We start from the raw sequence: 26323 nt of genomic DNA on the forward strand, positions 1-26323 counted from the left end.
TTCTTTATTTTTGTGTGTGGTATACTAACGGTCATGTGTGCACATGTATGTGAAGGCCAAAGGTCAACATGGGATGTCTTCCACAATCCCATTCCACCTAGTTGTTGAGATAGGGTTTCTCCCTGGAGCTGAACCTCACTAGTTCAGTAAGACTAGCCGGCCAGTGAGCCCAGAGAATCCCGTCTCTGCCGCCACATCTGGGTTTTTACATGGGTGACAAATACGGACTGCACCCTTACCCTCTGCATCCTGCCAGTCTGGGCACCACCCAGGCAGGACTCTAAGCAATTACTCAGTGGCCAGTGTCCCAAACCCATGCTGTACACGGAGAAACTAGGGCTCGGAAAAACCGTGCTGAGTCAGTGTCTTGCAGGGCCCACCCCAGCTGAGCAGTCTGGCCTGAGGCGCAGGGTGCTCCTTAGGATTCTGAGCAGTCTGGCCTGAGGCGCAGGGTGCTCCTTAGGATTCTCGGGGCCTCTGAGGACACAGAGGGCAGCAGCAGCAGCAGCAGCAGTGGGACCTGCGGTGACACTTCACACATGTGGTCTGGTAATCTCACCTGACCAGATGAGGCCGGCAGTTCTGGGACCCCATCGGGCTACTGCATGGTTACCTGACTATCCACCATCCTGGCTGCCAGGAGCCTAGCCAGCAGAGCACCGGGCAGGACACCGCATACAGGAGGAAGCGTCTGCCTGGAGGGCGGAGGGTTCTAGGGCTCTGGGCTGGGGTACACCATCACAGGAAGGTGCTGCCTCTCATCTCTAGGCACCTAGGCCAGTAGGAGGGCTACCCTCATTCCAGATACCACTTCACTTCTGGAAGCTTCCTTCTGCCAGAAAACAGAGCTGGCCTCCCCCCTTGTCCCCCCAAACAGCCTAGAGCTACCACTGGGACCTGTTGTGCCACCCTTCAGTGTCTGATTGAGGGAGCTATTAGTTCTACCTAGTTTGGCTCTTTTCCCAGTAATTTTCCTTAATTATTTAATTTCCTGTTATTTTATGATCTCACATATTTTCTTATATATGTCACATAAAACGTATAACATATCATTAGTTCTTGCTTATATATTTATTATATATTAAACACATTATGCTAATATATTCTACTACATATTAATACTATATGTTATAATTCTATATTAGTCTTTCTTATGACAAGATCTCTCAAACACAACCATTTGCTAGTACTGAAATCCTGAGCTTGACAGTTCTCTGGAGTGAGTAATTGTGGTGGTTTGAAAGAAAATGGTCCCCATAGGGAGTAGCACTATTAGAAGGAGTGGCTTTGTTGAAGTGGGTGTGGCCTTTTCAGAAGAAGTGTGTCACTGTGGGGGTGGGCTTTGAGGCCTCCTTTGCTCAAGCTACTCTCAGTACGACACACAGTTCACTTCCTGCTGCCTGTGAGTCAAGACATAGGACTCTCAGCTCCTTCTCCAGCACCATGTCTGACTGCATGCTGCCATGCCCTGCCATGGTGACAAGGGACTAAACCTCTGAAACTGTAAGCCACCCACAATTGTTTCCTTTATTAGAGTTGCTGTGGTCATGGTGTCTCTTCATAGCAATAGAAACCCTAAGACATCTACTTGCTCACAAAGCCATCCATGTACCTCAGTTGATCTGGCCACAACTACACAGGGAAACCTGTCTTAAAAAACAGTGTGTGTGTGTGTGTGTGTGTGTGTGTGTGTGTGTGTGTGTGTGTGTGTGTGTTGAACAGATGTGAGGATAGAGCTTAGGGCTAGAGCACTTGCCTCAGTCTTTCCAGACACTGGCTGCAGCTCTAGCACAGAAATAAATAAAGAGAAAAGGAGGGAATGAAGGAGCCAGTGAGCTGAACCTGGTGGAGGATGCCTGCAGCCTCAGCACTTAAGAGGCTGAGACAGGAAGATCGAAAGCTTGAGGCCATCTGGGGCTCCTGTCTCCAAAATAAATCAGTTCTTTAGCTAATAAAATATTTTCCTAATCTCTGCCACTTAAAGATGAAGTGACTGTCTTTGGGAAATGACAGCAGGACAGGAATGCTATAGACTTTGATTTCAAAATGAATTGGATCATATTCATTGTAAGTATCTTCTTTGAAACAGAAAGATCTAAAATAAAATACAATAAAACACCCACTGTAATGACTTCTATATTAAGATAAAATGACAGCCCCACTCATAGACTTAAAAGTCACGTGTCATAAGTCAGAGCATAATAGCCACCAGGTCACCTCAGATGTATGTGTACGAGCCTGAGCACTGACTCTGCCAACACCAGCGGTGATCCTCCTCCATGCCCCAGGCATTGCTGGGAAAACAGGTCTGGTTTCTTACCCCATGCAAGATGAACAAACTACAAAGTGATCCAGGGAGCACCTCAGTGTCTACAGCTTTGTATCCCCATCCTTCTGACCCTCCTATTCACTTCATGGAGTTGCCTTGCCCGTGTTTCAAATTACACTAAAACACAGTGAATAGAAGCCTCCATACACACTGTCCCCCCAAAACTCCTAGCAACCGTTAGTCTTAGTCATTTCGTTTTACACATTCTATGCAGATTATTTTGAAGCAAATCTCTAAAAGCATTTCACTTCAAATGTAAGTGTTTGAACAGATTATCTGTAAAAATGCCTGTCTTTAAGATTTTTTAATTGTATGTGTATGAGTGTTTGCCTGCGTATGTGTGCTCCCCCCCCCATGCATGCCTATTACCCTCACAAGTCAGAAGCGGGCACTAGGTTCCCTGGAACTGGAGCTACCATGTGTGCGGAGGACAAGGTGCACCTCAAGAGTAGTGGTCTTCTTAACTGCTGCGCCATCTCCCCAGCCCCAAAGGGGGACTCCAACTGATGCTTCCACTCTCTGTGGACACCAACTGCATCTGCGCCATTGATGCATTTGCTCCTGCTGTTGGCCACAGGGACTGTGTGAATGCGCCTGGGGCTGCACATCTGACAAAAGCAGCAGCTGCACTGGTGTGGGGCTTTCCTGGGTGCACATCTGAGCAGCGATGTGTGAAAACATGGATTTTTATTTTTATGACCCTGACTCTTCTTCAGTGCATTGCTGATAACAAAAGTCTTTGACTTGATTAACTAAAGTGTGTGTGTGTGTGTGTGTGTGTGTGTGTTGTGCTGGCTAGTTTTGTGTCAATGACAAACTACAGTCATGTGAGAGACGGGAACTTCAATTAAGGAAATGCTTCCAGCCGGGCGATGGTGGCGCACGCCTTTAATCCCAGCACTCAGGAGGCAGAGGCAGGCAGATCTCTGTGAGTTCGAGACCAGCCTGGTCTACAGAGCTAGTTCCAGGACAGGCTCCAAAGCCACAGAGAAACCCTGTCTTAAGATTGGCTTGTTCCTCAAATCTCTTTAGCATAAATTTTAGAATATTTCAGAAGCTTCCCTTGTCCCACTAATACCCACCATATTACTTATCTATATTTATCTATATATATATTTATCTATATATATCTATATTTAATCACAACACTCAGGAGGAAGAGGCAAGAGAATCTCTGTGAGTTCAAGTCCAATTTAATCTACATCTGGAATTAAAGACCAGCCAGGGTTACAAAGAGAGACCTTGCCTCAAAAACATAAGTAGAACTTCTCAGGGTCTGGGGGATGCTCTGTGGGTAAAGCACTTGCTGAGCAAGTGTGGGCACAGGAGTTTGTATTTCCAGATGAACAGGGGGCGGAGACTGTGAGAGACCCTGCTGCACTCATAAAGGGGAGCACAATGCAGGAAGACACTTGACAGCAACCTTGGGCCTCCGCTTGCATGCACACACACAGCTATGTGTACATACACACACTGTTGGCAACACACGAGAACATGCATGCACACCACATACACACAGAGACACACACCAGAAACAAAAAATAGACCCTTCCTTTGCCTGTGTGGTTTGGTTCCTCACTTTTAAGGAACAGAATGAGGTGGAGATGATGGACTAGGTCACAAGGCATCCTTGTGTTCTGTTGGGAATTACCCTAGGGAAGTCAGTCACTACGTAGTCAAGACACTGAAGCAGCCCTAAGGTGGGTGTTCACAGCAAAGATCTGAGGCCCACGCATAGTCCAATGAATGAGCCATTTTGGAAGATGTAAGTGCATATGTCACCAGAAATGTTGGCACGTGTCGATAATCAAAACACTCTGGACATAGAGGTGGGAAGATTAGAAGTTCAAGGCAAGTTTTGGCTACATGAGATCATGGCTCAAAAAAAAAATAAAAATTCAAAACTTTTAAAAAGCACATTAGTGTAAAAGTCCTGTGGCCAAGCTGCTCCAGGCTTGTGTGTGGAGTCTGTGGAAAGGTCTTGGCCGAGGCAGGTATCTACATTTCATAGATAAGGGGGTTCCAGCTCAGAGAAGGTTAGTGAAATGGCAGTGCTGGGCTCTTCTGTAGCTCCCAGTCTTGTGTGGGTGTGTCCTCAGTGGTCCACCAGCTCTGGCTACCTCTGGCTTCTCCATCCCCTCTCTGCTGGAGGCTTCAATCCAGAGAAGAGGACATGCTGTGCTGGGCTCAGCCATAGATAAAAGCCCTGAGGTGGGCCTGGGGAACGGCTCCTGACAGCCCAATACGATGGTGGTGTAAACAGGGCACGACTGAGCGCATGCCGGAAGTCCTCGCATTAGCCTTTCCTGGGGAGCGGTAAGCAAGGCCTACTTGCCTCTGGCATGGGATAGACTGGTTCCCTGCAGGTCCAGCTTGTGAACTAAGGAGTTTATTTAGCTTCCTGACAGAAGCATGGTGGAAATGCTTATAGGAGCGCAGGTGATCACGATCCCCAAACACTTATCACAAAAAAGTCTCAGGCAGCCTGAATGTGCTTTCCTGTAGCTGCTCAGCTGGGATCCCCCTCAGGCAACCTCCCATCTTCTCTACACTCTAGTGCCTCCGGAGGATCAGGAACAGTCGGGCAGAATAACACACGCCGGGAAGGGAGGAGCAGGACAGAGTGGCTGGGGCCTCAGGTGAGAGTCTAATGATCCTTCCAGCTATAAAAGGTCACAGGCCCCTTCTTGAAGGTACCTTGTGGATAGTAACAAGCTGCTCTGATAAAGATGGGGACGGCAGCCCACCACGCCCAGGGCCCTGGGGAGTCATCGCCTCTGTGATTGGACAGCTGTCTGAGGATGAGGAGGTCTTCTTTTCTTTTCTGTTCTTCCCTTCCCTCCCTCCTTCCTTTCTTTCCTCCTTTTTCCCTTTAGGCAGAGTCTAGAATGGTCCAGAACACTCAACTCTCCTGGTCTCTGTCTCCTAAATACAAAGACGACAGGTGTGGGCTAGGATGCCCTCCTGCTCCCATTAGCTAGCGTTTTGGCCTCTGGAGGACAAACACAGGGCTTAGCATCCTTAGGGCTTAGCATATTTAGTGAGAAATATGAAAGAATATAGCCTGGGGCTGCAGGGCAGTCAGCAGAGGCCCACTTAGCATGCGCAAACCCCTGGGTTCCATCTATGTTGGACATCACAGAAACGAGGCCCTGTGGTGCATGCCTGTCATCCCAGCACTTGAGCAAGGAGGGGGAAAGTAGCTCATACATGTTTGAACATTCACTGTTAGCCCTAAATAGTCCTATTGACAAAGGAAGAGTCAGGCACAATGGCACACGTCTTTAATCCCAGCACTTGGGAGGCAGAAGGCAAGCTGATCTCTGTGGTTTCGAGGCCAGCTTGGTCTGCAGAATGAGTTCCAGGACATCCAGGGCTACACAGAGAAACCCTGTCTTGAAAACAAAGAAAGAAAAAGAAAAGGAAAGGGTGTGTTACTATTAAAAACAAAAAGCAACATCAGGCTCATAAATCAAAGGGAACTGAGACATAAATGCATAGAAAATAACACATTAGCTTGGGAGTGTCAGCCACCTGAAATAGGCTGGCAAGCCTTCTCTCTGGCTCTAAGGGGTTGAACCAGACCTAGATAAAGCAACAAAGCCATCAGCCAGTGAGGTACCTCTCCCTGAGAGAGAAACTGTGTTCCTCGGAGCAAGGGGAAGCTCTCTGTGTTCCACAGAGACTCATTCTGGAGAATTCACCAGTGGTTCCCAGTCACCCATCAGGAAACTCCCCTGTGGCCAAGTAATATTCACTTTGTTTTTAAGCCTGAACCGCTCCTGGGAATGCCTGGGAAACAGCTGCCCGGCTCAGACTGGTAACCGCTGGCTCTACAGAGAGGCCCAGTTGCAGGGTGTCTCCTCTGAGGCTAGTTGAGGACTCCCTACTCCCAGGCCCAGCAAGCCCCTTCTTGTCCCAATGCCTCTGGCACACTGGAGAAGTGGGCAGAGGGCCAGACTGGCCCACAGCAGGCCCAGCTGGGCCCTAGCAAGCCCTTAATTATCTTTCTTGTTAATGAAAATCTGAGAACCTCCAGCCAGCTGCACTGGGAAGACCCTGGGTCGGATGTTACCGTGAAGGAGGAAGGAACAGAGGAAAAGGGTGCGGGGGCAGAGCAAGACTTCCTGCCTGTTTGTAGGGAGAGAAAGCCAGGGCACGAGATAAGCAGTTAGGTTCACAGTTACAAGTGCAGGGCTCCCAACGGGCCATGTGGGCTCAACCACAGGCCAGATGCCTGCTGCCTGTCACCTTCAGTAGCTCACAGCCCCTGACTGCTCAAAGCGTGGTTCCCACATGATCAACACCTCCTAGGAGCTCAAAGGAAAATCAGAATATCGGACGGGCCCACACTTATAATCCCAGCATTTGGGAGGTAGATCTCTGTAAATTCAAGGACAGCCTGATCTACGTAGTGAGTTGTTACAGGACAGCCAGAGCTACATAGTGAGACCCTGTCTTGGGAACAAAGACAAACAAATAAAGCAGAGTCTCGGGTTCAAACCAGCTACTGAAGAACCTGTACTGGGACACTCTCTACTGGGTGACTTAGAGGCACGCACTTGTAAGAGCCTTCGTTTCCTCATTTCTGCAATGGGGCTACCTACCTAAGAGTTTACCACTTTTTTTTTTTTTTTGAAGCAGGGTTTCATGTAGCCCAGGCTGGCCTCAAACTAATATGCAGCTGAGGATGACTCCTACATGCTGGGATTTGCCACTGTGTTCTCTTTATGCAGTGCTGGGGATAGAACCCAGGCTTCCTGCATGCTAGGCAAGCACTCTGCTAGCTGAGCCCCATCTCCAGCCTGCCACCTACCACTGTTCCCATCAGGGAAGCATTCAGAGCAGCTCTGGGCTCCCGCCAGCCACTGCCTTTCTTGCCATCCCCAGTACTGGGAAGCATGAGACCCACCATGAAGATGAGGGAGCCACGGCTCAGAGAGGTGCAGTCACTGGCCCAAGATCCAAATGGGGACGTCTGTGTCTTCTCTAAGCCTAAACTGTTACTACGATGACCAGGGAGCAGGTAGGAGGTCTCCCCCTGTTCCCAACTCTGAGAGGTCTACCTTGCTGGTGTCCCCATTTTTCAGATGAGGAAAAGTGAGGCACACAGAGCTTGGGCTGCTTTTCCAAAGCCCTCCAGGAAGCAAGGCTAGGTTTGAAGCAGGGAGGACCACATCATTTCTGTGTTACACTGCCCACCGCTCAACATGTCCTCTGTCACGTCTCTGCCTCCCTGTTCATCTCCCTGCCAATCCCAGCTCTGGAGTTCTGAGCCGACATCTTCCAGGCCTAGACCACTAATGAGCTCTTGGCCACCTGAGGCCCAAACTGCAGGCACTGGACTGGCTTGGGGAAAGAACCCTTCCTTCCAGTCTGCACTCCCAGCAGGAGCACTGAGGACAGCAATGGGAAGATCTATATGCAGGAGCTGCTCAGAACCACCTGGCTCTGGTCTGGAGGCAGCTGGCCCAGAACCCTGCTTCCTTCTGCCTCTGAACCCAGCACACCTCCTCAGCCTGGTCTTCTTCAGGACCTCCCCCCACCCCACCCCCGGAGACAGGGTTTCTCTGTGTAGCCTTGGTTGTCCTGGAACTTGCTCTATAGACCATGCTGGCCTATAACTCACAGAGATCCACCTGCCTCTGCCTCCCAACTGCTGGGATTAAAAGTGTGCGCTACCACCACCTGGCTCAGTCAATGTATTTTATCAAGAGCCTACTGTAGCCAGGTGGTGGTGGTGCATGCCTTTAATCCCAGCACTCAGGAGACAGAGGAAGTCAGGTTTCTGAGTTCAGGGCCAGCTTGGTCTACAAAGCAAGTCCCAGAATGGCCAGAGCTACACAGTGAGACCCTGTCTCAGAAAAACAAAATGACAGAACCTACTATACACCAACTGTAGACCCATCAGTGGATGGTCCAGTCTTAGTGCTGAAATAGAAACCAAAAGTTAGTGAGACCCTTGAAAAACACAATTTCACAATGGACGGGAGAGTGGCAAAACAAAAGCCTCCAGAGCAAGGGCATGGAAGCTGAGATCTGGAAGATGATATGGAAGAATGTTCAAGATGAAGGAATGGCATGGGCCAACGATGGGAGGTAAGAAACAGTTTGGTGACCTCAGCTTGTATCTAGGACATTCTGTGTGAGTCTGAGAAAGAAAGTTAGCAGCCCCTGGCCTCCCAGCTCTCAACCACGTTGTCCCTTCCTATCTTCGGGAGTACCTTGGACCTCAAAGGTCTTGAGCCTCTTGGGAGTTCCAGGTGGCCACCATGGAGTGTCCTGTCTCTTCCCGGACTCTCTTCTTGGGGGCATTCACCACACCAGCTACTACCTCTGTGTTCCTAGCCAATTATGTCTAGCCTGACATCCTACCTCTGCGAGAGCACCTGGGTAGCATTTAAGACTTTTGCAACGAGCCTTCGGTTCCTAATGTCAAATGAGATGATACATTTTTATTTGGGGTTATTTTGATTTGTTGAGCAGTCTGAACAGAGAATGGTACTTGGTAAAGTCTTAACTAAGAGATTATGTTAAAATAACGCACCCCAGTCCGCAGCTCTGAGGGCAGGGACCTTGTTTGTCTGGCTTATGGCTGACTTGTGGCTCAGCAAGATACGTGTTCGGTGCAGATAGGTGGGTGGATGATGATGAAATTAACCTCCCCCCCCCAAAAAAAAAAAAGAACGGCCAGCTTCTTTCCAAAGCACAGTCATTCAACTCTGTCCGTGCCTGCAACTTTGGGGTTGTGTGCCACTCACACCTGTTGCGTGCCTCAGTTTCCCTTCTGTCATTGTGCTGAGACTACGCTCACAGAAAGAGGACGCCAGGAGCAAGCCCAGTAGCGCCGGCACCCAAAAGGCGCACACGGAAGCCCAGCCGCCCACCGCCCGCCCTAGCTCCGGGACCCGCTAGCGGCCCAGCATCCTCCCTCATCCCCTTCCCGGCTAACGCTCCCGCCCCGCTTACCCCAAACCCACGCACCGCGCCCCACCCCCAACGCGTGTGATTCCACCTCCCCCGTCTCGCCCCGCCCCGTCGTCCCAGCGCAATCTCCCGTTGGCCGTATCGGAGCATCCCGCCCCCGGCCTGGGCGGAGCCGAAGCACCCCGCCCGCCGCAGATCTGGCTCTGGCGTCTGGCTAGTGCGCGGCCGCCCGACCCGGCTAGTGTGCGGGCGGAGCCGGGCGGCGAGGCTGCTGTTGGCGGAACGTGCCGGACTGCGGGCCGCGAGATGGTGAGCAGGACCGGGCAGGGCGGCCGGATAAGGGGGAAGGGATGAGCCGGGGTGCGGCGCTGGCGGGTCGGCGCCGCGGACGCCGTGCGCGGGCGGGGGCTCTTTGTCCTCGGCGGTGCGAACGGGACAAAGGAGGCGGTGGGGGGCGGAGGCTGCTCGGCGGGGCGTCTGTCCCTCTCGGCGACCGGCGGTTCTGCGCCCTGCACGGATCCTCCGGGCTGCCCCAACACTCACTCTTAGCACCGACAGGAGTCCTGGCAGCGTCCCAGCGTGGTCAAGATGGGATCAAGGGGGATGGGAGCCCAAGGAACATCTGGCGTCCGTTTCATCAGTGGGGAAACTGAGGCCGAGCCGCAGCGTTTGTTCCCGATCCGGCTGGCAGTGACTGCGCGGTGTGGGCTGGTCCGTCCTGGTCCTTCCTCCCCCTCCCCGCAAAAAGAAAATCCGGGTCAGGAGGACTTGATTTTTCTCTTCAGCTGTCGTTTCTTTCGCAGCTGTCGCCCCCTGAACGGGCCCCTGCTTCCCTCACGCTTCGCTTTGCTCCTTCTGTAGAGTGGGGGAGACTCGGCGTCGCCTGGCACAGCGCCTGCACGCCGCCCGCGCTTTGCACGCGGGAGCTGCTGGGGTGCTTGCCATCAGTGTCTAGTCCTCGGCCCAGGTCACCTAGACTAGCTCCTAGGAAGGGGTCAGACACCGATTCAGTGCCCTCAGCCTCCAGAAGAGAGACAGGTCAGGTAGATGACGTTTTAGAATCATGTTTGAAATCGTTAATTTAGGATCCAGACTGCCAGGATTGAATAACCGCAGATCCACTTTTAAGATGTGTGACCTTGGGCTGCTGACTTAACTTCTCTAAGCTGTATTTATTTGTCAGGTGGGAAGAGTAATACCTCGACTCCAGGATTGTTTTGAGGCAGAAATTTTGGGGAGATCTACTGAGATGTTGAGCTCAAGAGTTCGACACCAAGGAACTTTTTCAGGATCTGCTGTTATATCTCTCCCAAAGTTGTATGGCCAAACGGGATCCTGAAGAGTGCGGGCAAGGGACTTACACAGGAGGGCCAGGACTCAGGCCTGGACTGTGAGACCGCAGCTGACCTTGGGGCAGTCCCCGAACTCCTCAGTCCTAGGTTTCTCTTCTAGAATGGGCGGGGTGGGGGGGGGCAGGTGACAGTAGACACAGCCATGCTGAATGTTAGCTCTCCTTCGGATGCTGTTATCCTTATCTAAGCTCTTGGACGGCAGAAGCCCTCGGTGATGGTGCCTGTTGGAATATGGCAGAACGGAACCTGCGGCAAGAAATACTTCTGGCCTGGGGTCCCCAAAGAGGAGACTTGGCAGGTGGCTTTGTTGGAGGGTAGGACAGTGCTGGAAGCTCCTGGGCATTAAAAACATTAAGAAAAAATTTAGCAGGCCCTAAAAACAGGGCAGTGTTTCTGGCTCCCTTGGAGTGCCCCAGGAGGTAAAGGCTTAAGGTGAGGTGGCAGAGCTGAGTTCAGCAGCACTAAGTGAGGAGCAGGCAGTGGGGTGTCCCCAGAGAAGAGGTCATTTGTGACATTGGGTCCAGGCCAGACTCTGTGCCTTGGGGTGCAAGGGTCACAGAAGGAAAGGGAGGTCATTGGGAACAATCCGTGGGGTAGAGAGGGTGTACCCTCTGGGATCTGAGCATGAATGATGGAATGAAGGGTGAGTTTGGGGATCCCATGAAGAGGAGGTAGGGGTAACAGAGGCCCTCACCATTGAAGATCTAGAGGAGAGTCTGAATTTTAGGAGACCCTTGCCCAGAGTGCACTGTGTTATTTTGAGACCTGTGTGCTCTGGGTCTTGAGAAACCAGACTCAGCAATTCTCAAGCATTGCAAACTGGGGTGGATGTGGAGTGCCCAGGCCCATCTGACCAGTGTTCACCTGGAAGCTGTCACTGCTGTTGCTTCCAACAAGGACATGGTATGTGGTGTGACCTGTGCTCTAGATGACCCTGAGTCTCAGTTTCCGCATCTGCAGAGTAGGATGATCAAGGCAGTAAAGAGGAGATGAGGTGGATTGGGGGCGGGGGGTGATGGCTCTGAGGTAGTCCTGGGATTGTCCTCAACTGGGCTGTGTTATGCCCAGACCCACGGGCCTCGGTGGATGAGTGGAGCTCAGTGGTGTGCAGAGGGGTGTACTAGCCAGTTGTAGGGTGTCCCAGCTTCCTCTGGACTCTGCTTCTCTGCTGCCGCCCTTCCCTGCCCCAAGCATGGACAGTTTGCCTGGTAGTTCTTAACTTGTAGGTCGTGACTCTTGGGGTTCGAATGACCCTTCCACGGGGATCACCTAAGACCATATTCACATTACAACCTATAACAATGGCAAACTTAAGTTTTGAAGTAGCGATGAAAATAATTTTATGGTTGTTATCCCCACAACATGAGGATCACAGCATTGGGAAGGTTGAGAACCACTAAGTTAGCTGTTTCTGTTTAGGCTCAGACCTGTTAGGCACCACTGCCATGCCTGAACTTGGCTTATATCCTCTTTTTTCAAAGACTGTTGGCAGCATAGGGACCTGTGCTTAGGAACCTGGGAGTAGTCTGGAGTTAGGGAGTTGGCTCGGACTAGTGTGTTCTGATTGGTCCCCAGGTCTGGAACCGCGTTGCAGCCAGCCTTTCCTGAGTACCCACTGTGTGTCACGTGCCATCCACAGTGGAGCATGACTGTGAACGTGAGGGACAGTAACCTTTTCTTAGCCTCTCTAGAGGCCACAGGCCAGGAAGTAACAGCCAGGGAAATAATCCCTAAACCAGGAAACTGCAGATAGCAGAGAGCTGAGACAAGACTGGGGTGTAGGTGGTGCAGGGGGTACAGGCTGGGCTGTGTGGGAAGAGGCAGCCCCAAGGGTCACCTCTGGAAAAGTTCCCAGTTCAGTACTAAGGGAGGAGGCAACGGCAGGACAGTTTAGGAGGCATGGGTGGTAGCCACGCTTTCTGCAGAGGGTGAGGCAACCTTAAGAGTCCCCCCTTCTGAGGCCACAATGACAGGTTTGGGATTACTTCTCAGGAAACATTTGGTAAATAAACAAAAAAAAGAGGCCCATCAGGGCTAGGTGGAGGCCACAGGCCAGGCATGGCCAGCCGGGTCACAAGTCTTTATGCTCAGAGGTCAGAGCCATATACCTGACTGTTCACCTCCAGGCCTGGGGCAGGCATAGGCAGGAGTCTGCAGTCGTCCTTGCTCTCCTGGGGTCTCTCTGGGCTGGAGCTGCTTGGCCTCAGTTTCCTCATTACTCCCAGGACAGCTGTTTCCCTCAGATCCCGGTACCATTGTTTGATTTTCCACTTGCTATCCCAGAACCACCCCAGACCCCAAACACACACTTCCCCTTCCTGTCCAGAAGACAACGGGAGGAAAGGCAGGTGGAGGCAGAACCATGGGTGTCCTGTGTGGTCTGGCTGCGTGGGCAGGGGGAACTGATGTTGACAGGTAGGTACTAGGCTAAGGGGCAAGCAGAGCACTCCTGGGACATGCAGCTCTGGAGATAAGGGAAGGCCAGGAGCTAGGTCGCCATGGCAGGGGAGGGAGCTTCCCTGGCCTTCTGGTTGGAGAGGCTTCTTTCCCAGAGTTGGTGTAAACTGAGTCAGAGTTTCTTCCTCCACCTCCATGTGGGTGCCATTTGGGGCCAGGCTGTTCTCCATGGAGGCTTTGGCAACTGTCCTCTACCTTAAAAAGCGCGGAGCAGGTGTGGTTAGGTGCATGGTTGCCCCCAGTTGAGACCTAGTGATCAAAAGTCAGGGAATGGGTCATCCTGGGCAGAAGGAACTGGCCTCTGGGAGATCCTGGAGGGCACAAGGCTGGGGAGCTCTGAGCAGGAATGGGAACACTGTCAGTCACTATAAGTACTTGACCACGTCCAGTGTGCTCTGACTGCTAGAGTGGACAAGGAGCCAGCTGCAGCTCAGACTTAGGAGACCACAAGGTTGAGAGTCCAAGGGTGCTGCCCCTCCCTGCCTGGAGCTTTCCTGTACAGTTGGCACAGGTGATGAGGGTGGCACTCTGGGGCATTGATTTGGCTACCTGTGACCTTCAGGGTCCGCCCTGGCAGCCTCCTTGGTTGAGTGAGAGTCATTTCTGATTAAAGGGATTATTGCTCAAGGTTGCAGCAAGTCCCATCCTGTTTGGAGGGAGAATCTTCCTGTACTGTCTACCTGAGTACATGGATGGGAAGACTTTGAACATTCAGGTCTTACTCAGTGTAGGTTGTGCCTGGCCTGTGCAGACATTCCTGGAACCACACTGATGTTCATTAGTGATTGGCATTAGTAAGAAAGTGAGGAACCCTGAGACACTGGAACAATCTGCTGCATTCAGTAGCTGGAAGACCATAATGGCAAAGCCCTGATCCTGGGAGGTGGTGGCGGGCTGGGCTTTGGGGTACTGCCTAGAGTAAGCCCTGGAGGTTTGAGAGGGACACTGGGGCAGATTCTACCGTGTATCCCACTGCCTCCTTCTCCTTTGCACTTGAAACTTGTCTACAGATGAGGACTGGGCTCTGTGACGTGGAGAACCCAGGTGGCTCTCCCTCCTGCCTTCTGAGCCTAGCAGTACTGTTCCCCTACCGTGAATACCCTGTCCTGCCAGTGTGGCCTCCCTGAAGCTCACCCACCCATCCAGTTAGCATCACAGCACCTGGTCCCTTGTGCATCTGATGTCACCATACTTGGACAGACATTTAGGGGTGTCGACCTCTTCGTGATTTGGCTCCTGTACCAGATGCCAAGTTATGTACAGTCAGGAGCCAGCTACCCCACCCCTCCTGCCTCCCCTGAAGCTTTCCCCAGTACCCATGTCTTCTAGGACTTCCTTTACTTTTGCTTGCCCGCCCCTACATCCACCGGCTTCCTGAGAACCAGGGTCTTCAAGATCCTGCCTTCAGAGGGCGAAAGCTGTTGGCTCAGACCCTGGAGACCTTGAAGGTTGAGACATTATGTGTTACCTGACCACCCCCACCCCCACAGGAGCTGAGGCTCTTTCTCTACTTTTGGATCCTTCCTCTCTAGCTTCCTGGACACATACTGGTATCTTCTAGAGTGTCCACCTCCAGCTAGGCGCGGTAGCACAGGCCTGTGATCCTAAGGCTCTGGAGGCTAAAGCCAGAGAATCATGAGTTTGAGATAGCCTGGGCTACAGAGTGAGACTTTCTTAAAGACAAACAAAAAACAACGTATGCCTTCAACAGAAGACCCAGATTAGTGGCCAGTCCTTTTGCAGCCTCTGACAACTGTCAAGGTGCCCAGTTCCCCTCCCATCAGAGTGACTGACTGATAGCGGAAACACCTGGTTGTCAGAAGTAGTTGGGGGAAGTAGGGTGGGTGAGCATCTGGGCAGACACAGTCGAAAGGCAACCCCACGCTTATCACTGGGTTGAGCTCAAGAACTTAAAAACAGACCCCAGCAAGGGCCAGCTGGGTGGCTGAGTTCCCTACCGAGCTCCTGGTATAGTCTTTCCTGGCTTTGTCTTTCAGGATTGTACTGTGCAGCCCAAATTCCAGCCTCGTTGAGCCAGCCACACCAAGAACTTACCACCAGAAGAGCCCTTCCAAGTACTGACCATGTCTATCATGGACCACAGCCCCACTACGGGGGTGGTCACGGTCATTGTCATCCTCATCGCCATTGCTGCCCTGGGGGCCTTGATCCTGGGCTGCTGGTGCTACCTGCGGCTGCAGCGCATCAGCCAGTCGGAGGACGAGGAGAGCATCGTGGGTGATGGCGAGACAAAGGAGCCCTTTCTCCTAGTGCAGTACTCTGCCAAGGGGCCATGTGTGGAAAGAAAGACCAAGTTGATGACCGCCAATGGCCCTGAAGTGCATGGCTGAGCTGGGCTGCGAAGGCCCTGGTTCCGTTTGCAGCCAGCCCAGAAGCACTGAGAGGGCCGAAGCAGACATGATGGATGCTGTGTGAGAGAGGTTGACAGTTGCTGGCATGGTCTCTTCGGGCTTCATCATCGCATGCACTGACTTGCGGGTCCCGGCTGTCCTGGCATTCCCCCTCAGCCTCCTGGTGGGGCTGCCCGTTGCAGGCAGTGGGCAGGCCTGACCTTGCTGGGGCTCATGGCCCCTTAGCGCTTTTGTTACTTGAATGTTTTAGCTGAGCCTGTTTTTGATGGAGCTACTACTGTAATGCGTGAACTAACCAACCTGTGAACTGTAAATAGGCCCAGAAGCACGTGCTTAAGCCTTTTTGCTGATTTTTAAAATTACCACATAGAGCCCATGGGACTGGCTTGATGACTGTATTCGTGGTGAGCTGCGGCAGCATGACCATGGAGGGTCTTTGACTGGTCAGGCCCCAATTGCCCTTGGCAGGTCTCACTGAGGTCTGATCTGTGTGTATGGAAAGGAAGTGAAAGGCTAGGCAGCTGGGGTGCTGGGGTGATTTCTGCTTGGTTAGTAATGAGTAGAAGAAAAACCACACCCCTCCCTTTGGAGAGCTTCAGCTTTGTTACGTAGCAGTGTGTGCAGATGGCAGTCACTGCAAGGAAACTGCTGTACTTGTTTTGAAGCCTATGACGGACAAGTCCCTATGAGTCCTGAGGGCTGCCAGGCAGCTTAGCGGAGCAGTGTCTTGCCCTTTGGTCTTAAGCATGCCCAGTACATCCCTTCAGCACAGGCCTTGCAGAAACACCAGAGCCTGCGGCGGCTACTTGAAGTCTGAAACCTAGTCAGCCCAAGCAAGGTTTTGTTTTTATATTTAATATTTTCTGCACTGGAGTGGGGGTGGGGTAGGGGATGAATTTTTTTTTCCTCCCATTTTTTCACAAGTGAGCTTCCTTTCCTCTCCAATGACTGCCCACTGGCTGAGTATTGGTTTTCACTTTAGTCCTCGGAGCTTTGTACAGAGCCCCTGCCCCAGCTCTGAAGGTGCCTGTGTGCTGTAGATCATTTCTAGTGTGCACATATGTATTTACAACAGAGCCACCAGGAGTTCAAATTCAGGGCCTGGCTCTCACAGGAAAGCAGCATGTGTCTCCGAGATAACCTTTGAGTCCATGCCTATAAGCTTGTTTGGATGTTAATCCCACCACTCTAAGTACATTCTAAACCATTCTGACTAGAACACCAGTGGGTAGGCACCTTTGATAATGACTAGGTGGCTGGCCCTGGCTTGGGCGACACACTTGAGAGCAGCACGGGCAGGCAGCAGAGAACTTCAGGCTGGAGACAGCTTTAAAAAGCATGTGAGACTAATCCATTCTCTAAATCCCAAGGAAAGAGCTGTAGGGAGCACTTCTTTTTAGCAGTGTATATCTACACATGGTGTGTGTGTGTGTGTGTGTGTGTGTGTGTGTGTGTGTCAGAAGTTAAGGAACAGCTCTAGGTGAGGAGGGACAGCTCTAAGGCCATTTGTGAGGGTAGAAATAAGACATGTATGGTGGGCTGCTGCAGTAAAAACAGCTTAAGAAACTCTTGGACTCTGGTGAGATAGATAGCTACGTCATGGAAGACGTAGAAAGGGGTAGACTGGACATCGGCAGAGGCTGCTTAGGCTGGCTCGGATGCATGTTGGACCTGGCAGCAGTGACTCTTCGGGTCCAGGAGGAGGACAGAATGTATGAAAGGCTCTGCCCTGGAGCTGGCAGAGGCTGAGGGTTTTGGCCCATCCCCATCCCAGCTTTCTACCTCTAATTCTTGCAGCGGCAGCCTATACACTGCTGACCCGAAAACAGCTTGGATCTACATTTTCAGTGTGAGCCTGGCTCCTGGAAATGCTCAAATCACTCCACTGTCAGACACAGGTTGCATCTTTTACTGTGCCAATGACGTTTCTTCTTATCAGTTATACTTGTTGGGTGCTTCCTGTCTCCTCCCCAGTTGCCAGGGATGTCTTTGGCATTTTAGTCAACCCATCGAGACTGGGATGAATTGCTGAATAAGTTCAGACACTGTGGGGCACTGGTAGAGGTCGTAGGGAGAAAAATGAAACACCTATAGAACTAGTGAACAACCACACAATAGTCTTCCCTGTCCTTGTTTATTTTACACTCCAATGGTTAATAAGTTATAACCCTCTCCAGATTCTTTCTCAATTGTGCAAACCTTTGTGGGGAAGTCTTCTGATGAGTAAGAAGTTAGTTAGCCTTTCATCCTGGGGAGCAGCAAGAACACCGAGGCTCAGCCACTGAAGCAAGGACTGACTTTCCTAGATTAATCTTCAAATGGACTGTGCTACTGTTGTGTCTCAAAGCTACCAAGTTTGTGCAATAAGGGAAGGGATGCCATTCCTGATCAATAAACGCTGAATGACATTCAAGTTCATTTTCTAGACCACTGAGAAAATCTTTATTTACAATAAATTTCAATAAAATTTGCATAAATATATTCCCAATATACAGATTTCACCTCTGATTTCTTCATCTCTTTGAAAAGTTAATCTGTCCTGTTCTCATGCTTCCTCTCTGATGTCAGAGTGGAGCTGGTGGCAGAAGGTGGAAGGGTGTCACCAGGTAACTGGGTAGCACCCACGGGCTTTGAGTGGTTGGGGCGAGCCTTCTCCAGAGGGGCTGGTTCCTTGGCTCCACCCTGGCCTTCCAGCTCCTTCTCCATAGTGGCTACAAGGATCTTGAGCCATGTGTGCTCAGGGAGGGGGGTCTCTGAGGCACTGGCCAACTCTTGGAGTTCACGGGCCTTCTGCATATACAGGGCCTGCAGTTTCTGGCTGTGGCGACGGAGCAATCTGTGCTGTTGCTCTAAAGCACGCTGCCGGCGTAGCAGGCGGTGTCCATCCCTGCGGGCACTAAAGAGCTGACCCTCCACCTTCTCCTGTGTAAGGCGTAGGCTGCTCATCTCAGACCTTAGCTTCTGCATGGCACTCTCCACGTGAGAGATGTGTTCATGCTGCAGGACTGCCTTGTTCTGGACATATTCTTGGGTAGGAGGGCTGATGCCAAGGTCCTGAGGGGCAGAGGCAGGGTCTGAGTGATGCAGAATGAACCTCAGCAGGTTTGGAAGGGTGATGGAGAGGTCTCCAGGGTATTTCACACTTAGGTCCTTTCTGGAGAGGAAGGGAAAGTCAAAAGTGAGGATTTGAAGCACAATGTAGAGACAAATAGGTCACCCTGACCAAGAAAAGATCCTGAGTTTTTACTGAAAAGAAGTGATGACCAGGCAAGCAGTTCTCTGTGGAGTTGAGGTACCCCACAGACTTGCACTGCAATTGTAATGCAATTTGACTTAAACAAAGTATCTATCTGTTCCTGAGGATAGAACTCAAGTGTCGGTACTCAATTTTCAGACAAGCTTGCTCATGCCTAAGCCCAAAGCCAGTGAATTAGGGAGGAGGAAGAATGTGGCTACTCTGTCTGAGCTACATGGGCTGGTGATCACAGTAACAGGGCTGTCCTCAGTTACCATGGCTTTTAACAGTACTCATAAAACTGAAAAAATAAACAAAAAGCCAGTAACAGCATATACTTACAGTATCTATAGCAAAAAGTGTTCTTGGCTGAGAGGAACTGTATCCCAGGCTGGAGACACTGGGCTCACACCTGGACAGGACCAACCAGGGTACAGATACACCCTGGTTTACAAGGTGAAGATGAATTAGGGCCACTCAGCCCTGACAGCACAGAAGTGAGGATAGTGACATTCAAAGGGGTTTCTACATCTTTGTTCCATGCTCTATTCAGAACGTGTCATTTTACTGTCCAGCCACCAAAGTTTCTCCCACAGGTATGTTTACCTGTGCACACACAATCTAGCCACCATAACTCAAAGCACTACTTTGTACAGCTCTGTCTGAGGTTAGTCAACAGACAGGAATCAACATCCTCAGAGTAAAGAAATGGAGCTGGCAGGGTCCCACAATGCGCTCACTCAGTGCTAGGTATTCTTAGACAAATGATCTACAAATTGAGTTTCACGATAGCCAGGGCTACACAAAGAAATCTTGTCTCCAGGAACGGGTTGGGGCTGAGGCAAGAGTATAACCAAAAGTTTGAAGCTAGCTTAGACTACACTGTGAGATCCTGTCTCACAACAAAAAAAGAAACCAGATTATGTCCCTCTACGTAATGTCTATGGGGGAGGGGAAGAATAAAAACTTTCAAGTAACAGAAAACAGAACTTCAAAGCTTACAATGTCAGCTGTTTTTATCAATAATCTTCTAAGTGCACTTTACAATGTTTTTTCCCTGGGGCACTCAGCATGACCGCAGAGTGGGTACTTGGGCCTGCCACTCTATCAAGCAACAATGGACCTGTCTTTTCTAGGCCCAAATGTAGATGCACCATCCCAGTGAAGAACTGTGACACACCTCAGTATGTCTCTAGAGACATTCACAGAATGAGACTGATAAGCAGAATGCTTTTTTGAAGTCTTGGGGCAATACTAAAAATGCTTTCATATCTTTTATTTTATTATTATTTTGTTGTTGTTGTTGTTGTTGTTATGTTTTGGTTTTAGAGACAGGGTTGCATTCTATAGCCTTGGCTGGTCAGGCTGGTCATAAACTCAGAGATCTGCCTGCCTCTGCCTCTTGAGTATTGGATTAAAGGTGTGCACTACAAAAGAAAAATCCAGCTAGGCGATGGTGGCACGCCTTTAATCCCAGCACTCGGAGGCAGAGGCAGGAGGATCTTTGTGAGTTCGAGGTCAACCTGGTCTACAAGAACTAGTTCCAGGACAGGCTTCAAAACTACAGAGAAACCCTGTCTTGAAAAACCAAAAATAAATAAATAAATTAATTAATTAATAAGAAAATCCACCTTTTTATAAATCCTATTTATTTTGTGTTTGTATACAGTTGCAGTGGTGACCCTGTGGAGGTCAAGGGAGAAGTTATGGGAGTGGGTTCTCTTCTACCATCTGGATTTTCAGAACTCTTACCAGCTAAGCCATCTTGTCAGCTGTTTTGTTTTAGACAGAGTCTCACTCAATATGTGGTCCAGGCTGACTCTGAACTTGTGATCTTCATGTCTGTCTCCTCTGCTGGGATCATAAGAGTGACGTGCTTGGCTACTTTTTTTTTTTTTCTAGTTTTGACTCAGGGTTTCTCTGAGTAGCCCTGGCCATCCTAGAACTCATTCTGTAGACCAGGCTGGCCTCAAACTCAGAGATCCTCCTGCTTCTGCTTCCAAGTGCTGGGATTAAAGGCACATACCTTCATTGCCACCATCGCCCGTCATATATATATATATGGTCAATGTTGGCCGTTTTTTTTTTTTTTTCCATACATTAAAAAAAAGTAGCTAGGACACAGAGTTTATGGTTACTTCCAAAAAGTAGTCCTTTTAATCTGGGAATGGTGGCTCCCATATTAATTTCAGCACCCCCAGGATTACATACTGAGTTTTAGACCAGCTTGAGAACAATGTGAGCCTCTGGTCAAAAAAAGAAAAAAAAAAAAAAAAAAAAAAAAAAAAAAGGGTCCCACATCTAGTTAGAACCTCAGAAGCAGTGAGGTTCTTCCTGGTGCAACACTGGAACATCCTTGTGGAGCATGTACCTGCACCCTCTGGCCCAGAGTAGGGCAGACTGCTGATTTGGGGACTGGCTCTAAGATAGCCCTGTGTAAGAAGGTAAGGGTCCACATCCCAGCCTCCACTTATGAAGAAGAGAGAAAGGAGCTAGGTAGGCTACACTGTGGGTGGAGGACAGGCCTCTGACTGCAATAGGGCACAAGCAATGTAGTTTGCAGGGATGTAAAAATCATACAATCACCATCTTCCAGTGCATTCAGCCTTCACATCTCAGAAGCAGCCATGTTACACCTTAGCATTTCCCTCTGCATAGCACCACCTTGTGTAGGGTTTGCATTTTCCATACTGCATGTACAGCTTTATATTTTCACTAAAAATAGCAGGAGCAGGTGAAGCATGAAAAACCCTCTTATTACATGTTACCCAACAGTGTTTCATTTTCCCTTCTGTGAGCTTTTGTACTCAATAGCTGATAGTCATGAGCTGCTTTTAGTTCTCAGAGCTGCCTAGTAGCCCTCAGAGTCCTCACTCAGCTGATGGCTTCTTGCTGGGCCAATACATCTCTGCCCCCTTTTATTTATGGTTATCCAGGAAAGAGTCACATTATAATTTTCTATTCCACCTTCTGGGTAAGCCAAATGCTCTCTGGACCAGCCAATGATGAGTTCCCTCCACTTGTGCCTACCATCTGTTTTTAGGAAATGAGAAAAATCCCATTCCAAAGCAATAAAGGCTTTGATTCACCAGACCCTCTGTGTTTAACAAACATGGGCAGTCTTCTACTCTTCAGTATCTAGGGACACAGGAGGGGCTGCAGGACCTGGTGAATTCTTTTTTTTTTTTTTTTTTTTTGGATGCAGGGTCTCATTTTATAACTCCTGCTGACTTTCAACTCAAAGAGCTCGGAGCCTTTCAAGCTGGAATTAAAGGTGTATGCCACCATACCTGGCCTGCACTCATTCTTTTATGATACAAGGCAGCTCTGGAAGTGGAATGCTGGCCAAGCATGTCCCTCTTGTGCACCTGTCCTACAGATGTCTTTCCTTCCAAGTACACACACTCATTAGTCCACATTGTGAGAGCCTTTTGCCTGCTAAGGTATTAATTGTGTGCTGTAACTTTAACATTTTTAAAAATATATTTGGAATTCAAAAATTACATATCATTACACTACATGCCCAACTTGTGTCTCATTCAGATGAAATTGCTGGTGTTAGTGTCCATGATTTCTTGATTATATAGCAATTTAATATGTCTTAGAAAGACAATGGCAGAGCCAGCAGTGGAACAGACTGAGCCACACTGTTCTTAGTGTGACCTGGCAAGCCCCTGCTACCATGGGAAGTATTCTAGCACACATTCTTTGGGATAAAGAGCAAAATAGAGGCAATGACTTGACAAAGTGCAAGGAAGCCCTCTCCCAGAGAAGCCTGATAAACACTGCTGTTGTGCAGTGGTGTAGGAGTTCCTTCTGTATATATGTTGCTTTCACTGGTTAATGAATAAAGAAACTGCCTTGGCCTAGTTGAAAGGGCAGAAGAACTAAGGTAGGTGGAGAAGACATAACTGAATTCTGGGAGGAAGAAAACAGAGTCAGAGAGAAGCCATGGATCCTCCACCTGAGATGGATGCTGGTTAGAATCTTTCCCGGCAAGCTACTGCCACATGGCGATACACAGATTAATAGAAATGGGTTAAATCAAGATGTGAGAGCTAGCCAATAAGAGGCTAGAACTAATGGGCAAGCAGTGATTTAATTAATACAATTTCTGTGTGGTTATTTCGGGGCTAAGGTAGCTGGGTGGCTGGGATGAACAAGCAGCTCTCCCTTACAACAGTGCAGTGATTGTAAAATGCAAGAAGTTAAAACAAGTGACTGAAACATGGGCCAGGCCTTCCTAAAGGATCCTGCAAACACATTTCCCACAGGGGATGTGAGTGGATTCCCTTGTGGACCTATTCTACAATCAAAGGGGTCAGCATTCATCTTATTTGGCTTTGAGGGATCATTTCCTTTTTTTTTTTTTTTTTTTTTTTTTTTGTGGAAACATTTGGGCCTCCACTCATTGCCAAGTCCAGCTCTCTTTGCTAATGGTCCCACCCCTCCTTACTGTAGCTTTCAGCACAACTGGGTGACAGACAACCTCAGGGCAGACTACACATGCAGAGAGCTCCCTAAGAATGGAGCAGTGGGAGGGGGGAACTGCCAGTATTCCCTCGGGTATCAGCAGGACTCATCCCACACAAACATGAACACTTTTTGTCAATTGTAGCATCCTCTATAGGTTCACACAAGTATGAAACCTAACTAGTTCTCAGGGCAACATGGACACTTGTGTAAGAAAGACTTAGGGAAGAGCAAGCATCAAAGAAAACCAGCACATGCTTGGTATGTTTGTTAACATATGCCTTTTATCCCAGCACTTTAGGGAGGCTGAGTTTGAGGCCAGCCTGGTCTACACAGTGAGTTCTAAGACACCCAGAGGTACACAGTGAGACCCTGTTCAAAAAACAAAAAAAGCAACAGAAAAAAAAATCACAGCACGTGACATTTCAGCACTAGAGTTCTGCTCTATGTCCCTAACGGCATGGTTTTAATAATAGTTTAGAACATAGTGAAGGGTTTACAGCAGAAGCACATTTCATTTTTAGGCCTCAACAAGAAAATCCCACCTGCCCAATACTGAAAAAAATTCAGCCTTACCTATTGCAGGGAAAAAACAAAACAGTAGGAAGGCGGTCAACCATGAATTCCCAAGGAAGATCATTCTGAGACACATCGATCCTGGCAGAGGCAAAGGAAATGACTTAGGTAAGAAGTGACTGGCCAAATCTGAAGACTCTGGAGTATTTCTATGCCTCAGGGTAGACCAAACCCCTTACTACAGGTGTAAGTCAGGCACCTATACTTTAAGAACATGTGCCAACTGTCCACCTTGTGTTATACGAGAACCTGAAATTAAACATGAATCTCCCAAGCTGCCTCAGTGAAGCAGCACTCCATCTGCCAACAGGATCTGGCAAGCATTTTAGTTGGTGTATTAGTTCTAGAAAAAGAAAGCTATTGAGCACAGCACACACAACAGATCTCTTTAAAGATTACACTTTATATTCTGTAAACTTTCTTAACAGAGTGCCAATTCTTCTCCCTTTTTAAGTTTGTATTTTCCCCATCATGGAGCCGGGCTGCTGCAGCTAGTTTAGTTCTCACTGTTTAGCCCAGGATGGCATCAAGCTCTCAGCAGCCATCCTGCCTCATCATCCCTAGTGCTGGGATTACTGGCAGTGGACCACCAAGGTCAGCAGATTGATTTATGAATATAAAAAATGGCATCTACTAAATCGCCCATCCTTTGGTCAGTTACTGTTGGTGTAATAGACAACTGCCCTGGGGAATGGCCCTCCAGCAGTAGGGACTGATCTGGCAGGTGCTGAGGATCCACATGTGCTGACCCATACATCTGGCTGATGGCATCCTTTAAGTGAGGGCTATTCATGACCAGGCTGGCCTCGAACTCACAGAGATCCACCTGCCCCTGCTTCCCAAGTGTTGGGATTAAAGATGTGAGTTACCACCACCTAGCTAAATTTTTAATTATTTAAAAAATTCCTTTACTATTCTGAGACAGGATGCCTTGTAGTCAGTCTAGGCTGGTCTCTAATTCACTATGCAGCTGAAATGACCTTGAACTTGTGATCTTTCTGCTTCCACCTCCTGAATGCTAGAATTACCAGCATGAGCCACCACCTAGTTCACCTGGTTTATGAAGAGCTGTGGACTGAATCAAGGCTTTGTATATACCAGATAGCACTCTATCACCTGAGCTACAGCCCTAACCCATTTTAAGTGTGGCGTATCTAGAGTATGAACTCCTGATTCTGAATACTGATCTCTAATTTACATGTTCCATAATTCTGGGCAAGTTGCCTATCTGTCTCAGATTAATTAAAAGAAAACGATGGACAGATACAGCAGCTTTCACTTGGTGTTCTGAGGTTTAAGCTTCTATGTATGTAACAATCTCTCAGCACAGTAACCTCTCAAATTTGGCTCTGATCATTACTGAAAATACATAGCAGGCAGCAGGTGAAATACAAACATACACATCTTATGACTACCTTTTAAAGCATGTTTTTTATAATTGGGACTAGGGATTGTAGCTCAGGAGTAGAGCACTTGCTTTGCATGCATGAGGTCCCGGGTTCAATACTGCTACTAACAAAAAAAAAAAAAAAAAAAAAAGGAGAGAAGAAAAAAGAAAGCATCAAGTATGTTGTTTTCACTGTACATACTTGTAATGGAATATGTTCATTTTTTTATATGCATTGATGTTTTTCCATGGGTGCTGGGTTATAGACAGTTGTGAGCTGTCATGTGGTTGCTGGGAATTGAACCCAGGTCCTCTGGAAGAGCAGTCAGTGCTCTTAACCACTGAGCCAACTCTCTAGCCCAGAATATGTTCCTCTTTTGTTATCTTTTCCTCAGAGAGATTGTATCTATATCTTCAGCTATTTTTTCCCCATATCCTGGTGACTCACATTTAGTGCCAAGGATGGAAAAGATATACCTTGAAGCTAAACTGCTCACTTCCTGACCTTACAAACTGGATTTGAGGGCTTGGTAAAGCACTTATTATATAAGCATAAGAACCTGAGTTGGATCCCTAAAACACATAGAAAGTCATGTATGGTGGTGCACACTTGTGCTAGGAGGCAATCAATAGTAAGATTCCAGGACCCAATCATCAGCCAAGCTAGCCAACTGTTGAGTCCAGGTTCACTGAGAGACCCTGATTTTATAAAAATAAGGTATACCTCCTCGCAGTGGTGGCGCACACCTTTAATCCCAGCACTTGGGAGGCAGGTGCAGCCTCCCTGTCCAGCCTGGTCTACAAGAGCTAGCTAGTTTCCAGGACAGGCTCTCCAAAACTACAGAGAAACCCTGTCTTAAAAAAAACAGAAGGGGGGGGGGTAATACCACCCCATCTGTTAGCCATGAAAGTCCCAAAGGTCCTCCAAACAGCACAAGCTACTGCTATTGCTGACCAGAAAAGTAAGACCCAATTTCAGACACCACACATCCTGGCTACAGGACAAAGAAATCAAGCTGAAAGAAATGGAATGACTTCCCCTTCTAACCATAATATAATATCAGGCAGCTGAGAAAGAAAAGTCACCAATAATGTCACCCAGTAGTAGTAGACCTTGCATGTTATAATGCTGACCTCCATGCAAGATGTGCCCACAGGCACAACAGTGGCATGAGTATTTTCTGACTGAATCTGAGGGATAGGAAGGGATGGGAG

At 49.0% G+C, this 26323-nt stretch overlaps 2 protein-coding genes across 6 annotated transcripts in view; one reads left to right on the top strand and one right to left on the bottom strand.

The window, feature by feature from the left end:
- Positions 1-9437: 9437 nt before the first annotated feature.
- Positions 9438-17706, top strand: Snn (stannin). The gene is made up of 2 exons (XM_050136357.1): positions 9438-9565; positions 15063-17706. Exon 2 carries the CDS (start codon positions 15150-15152, stop codon positions 15414-15416), a length of 267 nt encoding a protein of 88 aa, XP_049992314.1. The 5' UTR covers positions 9438-9565; positions 15063-15149; the 3' UTR covers positions 15417-17706.
- Positions 17707-17851: 145 nt separating this feature from the next.
- Positions 17852-26323, bottom strand: part of Txndc11 (thioredoxin domain containing 11) — a 75983-nt gene continuing 67511 nt past the window's right edge. For 4 of the 5 annotated variants that reach the window (XM_050136206.1, XM_050136187.1, XM_050136214.1 and 1 more), the window contains 2 exons: positions 23722-23802; positions 17852-18591 (listed from right to left, as the gene is read on the bottom strand). In XM_050136206.1, coding sequence (XP_049992163.1) covers positions 17967-18591; positions 23722-23802 — 706 coding nt within the window. In that variant the 3' untranslated portion in view covers positions 17852-17966. The remainder of the gene's footprint in view (positions 18592-23721; positions 23803-26323) is intronic. The other variant, XM_050136196.1, reaches the window with a different exon arrangement.

Source organism: Alexandromys fortis, unplaced genomic scaffold, assembly GCF_014885135.2.
Source record: "Alexandromys fortis isolate MF-2015 unplaced genomic scaffold, M_Fortis_MF-2015_v1.1 scaffold_29, whole genome shotgun sequence".
NCBI classification, from domain to species: domain Eukaryota; kingdom Metazoa; phylum Chordata; class Mammalia; order Rodentia; family Cricetidae; genus Alexandromys; species Alexandromys fortis.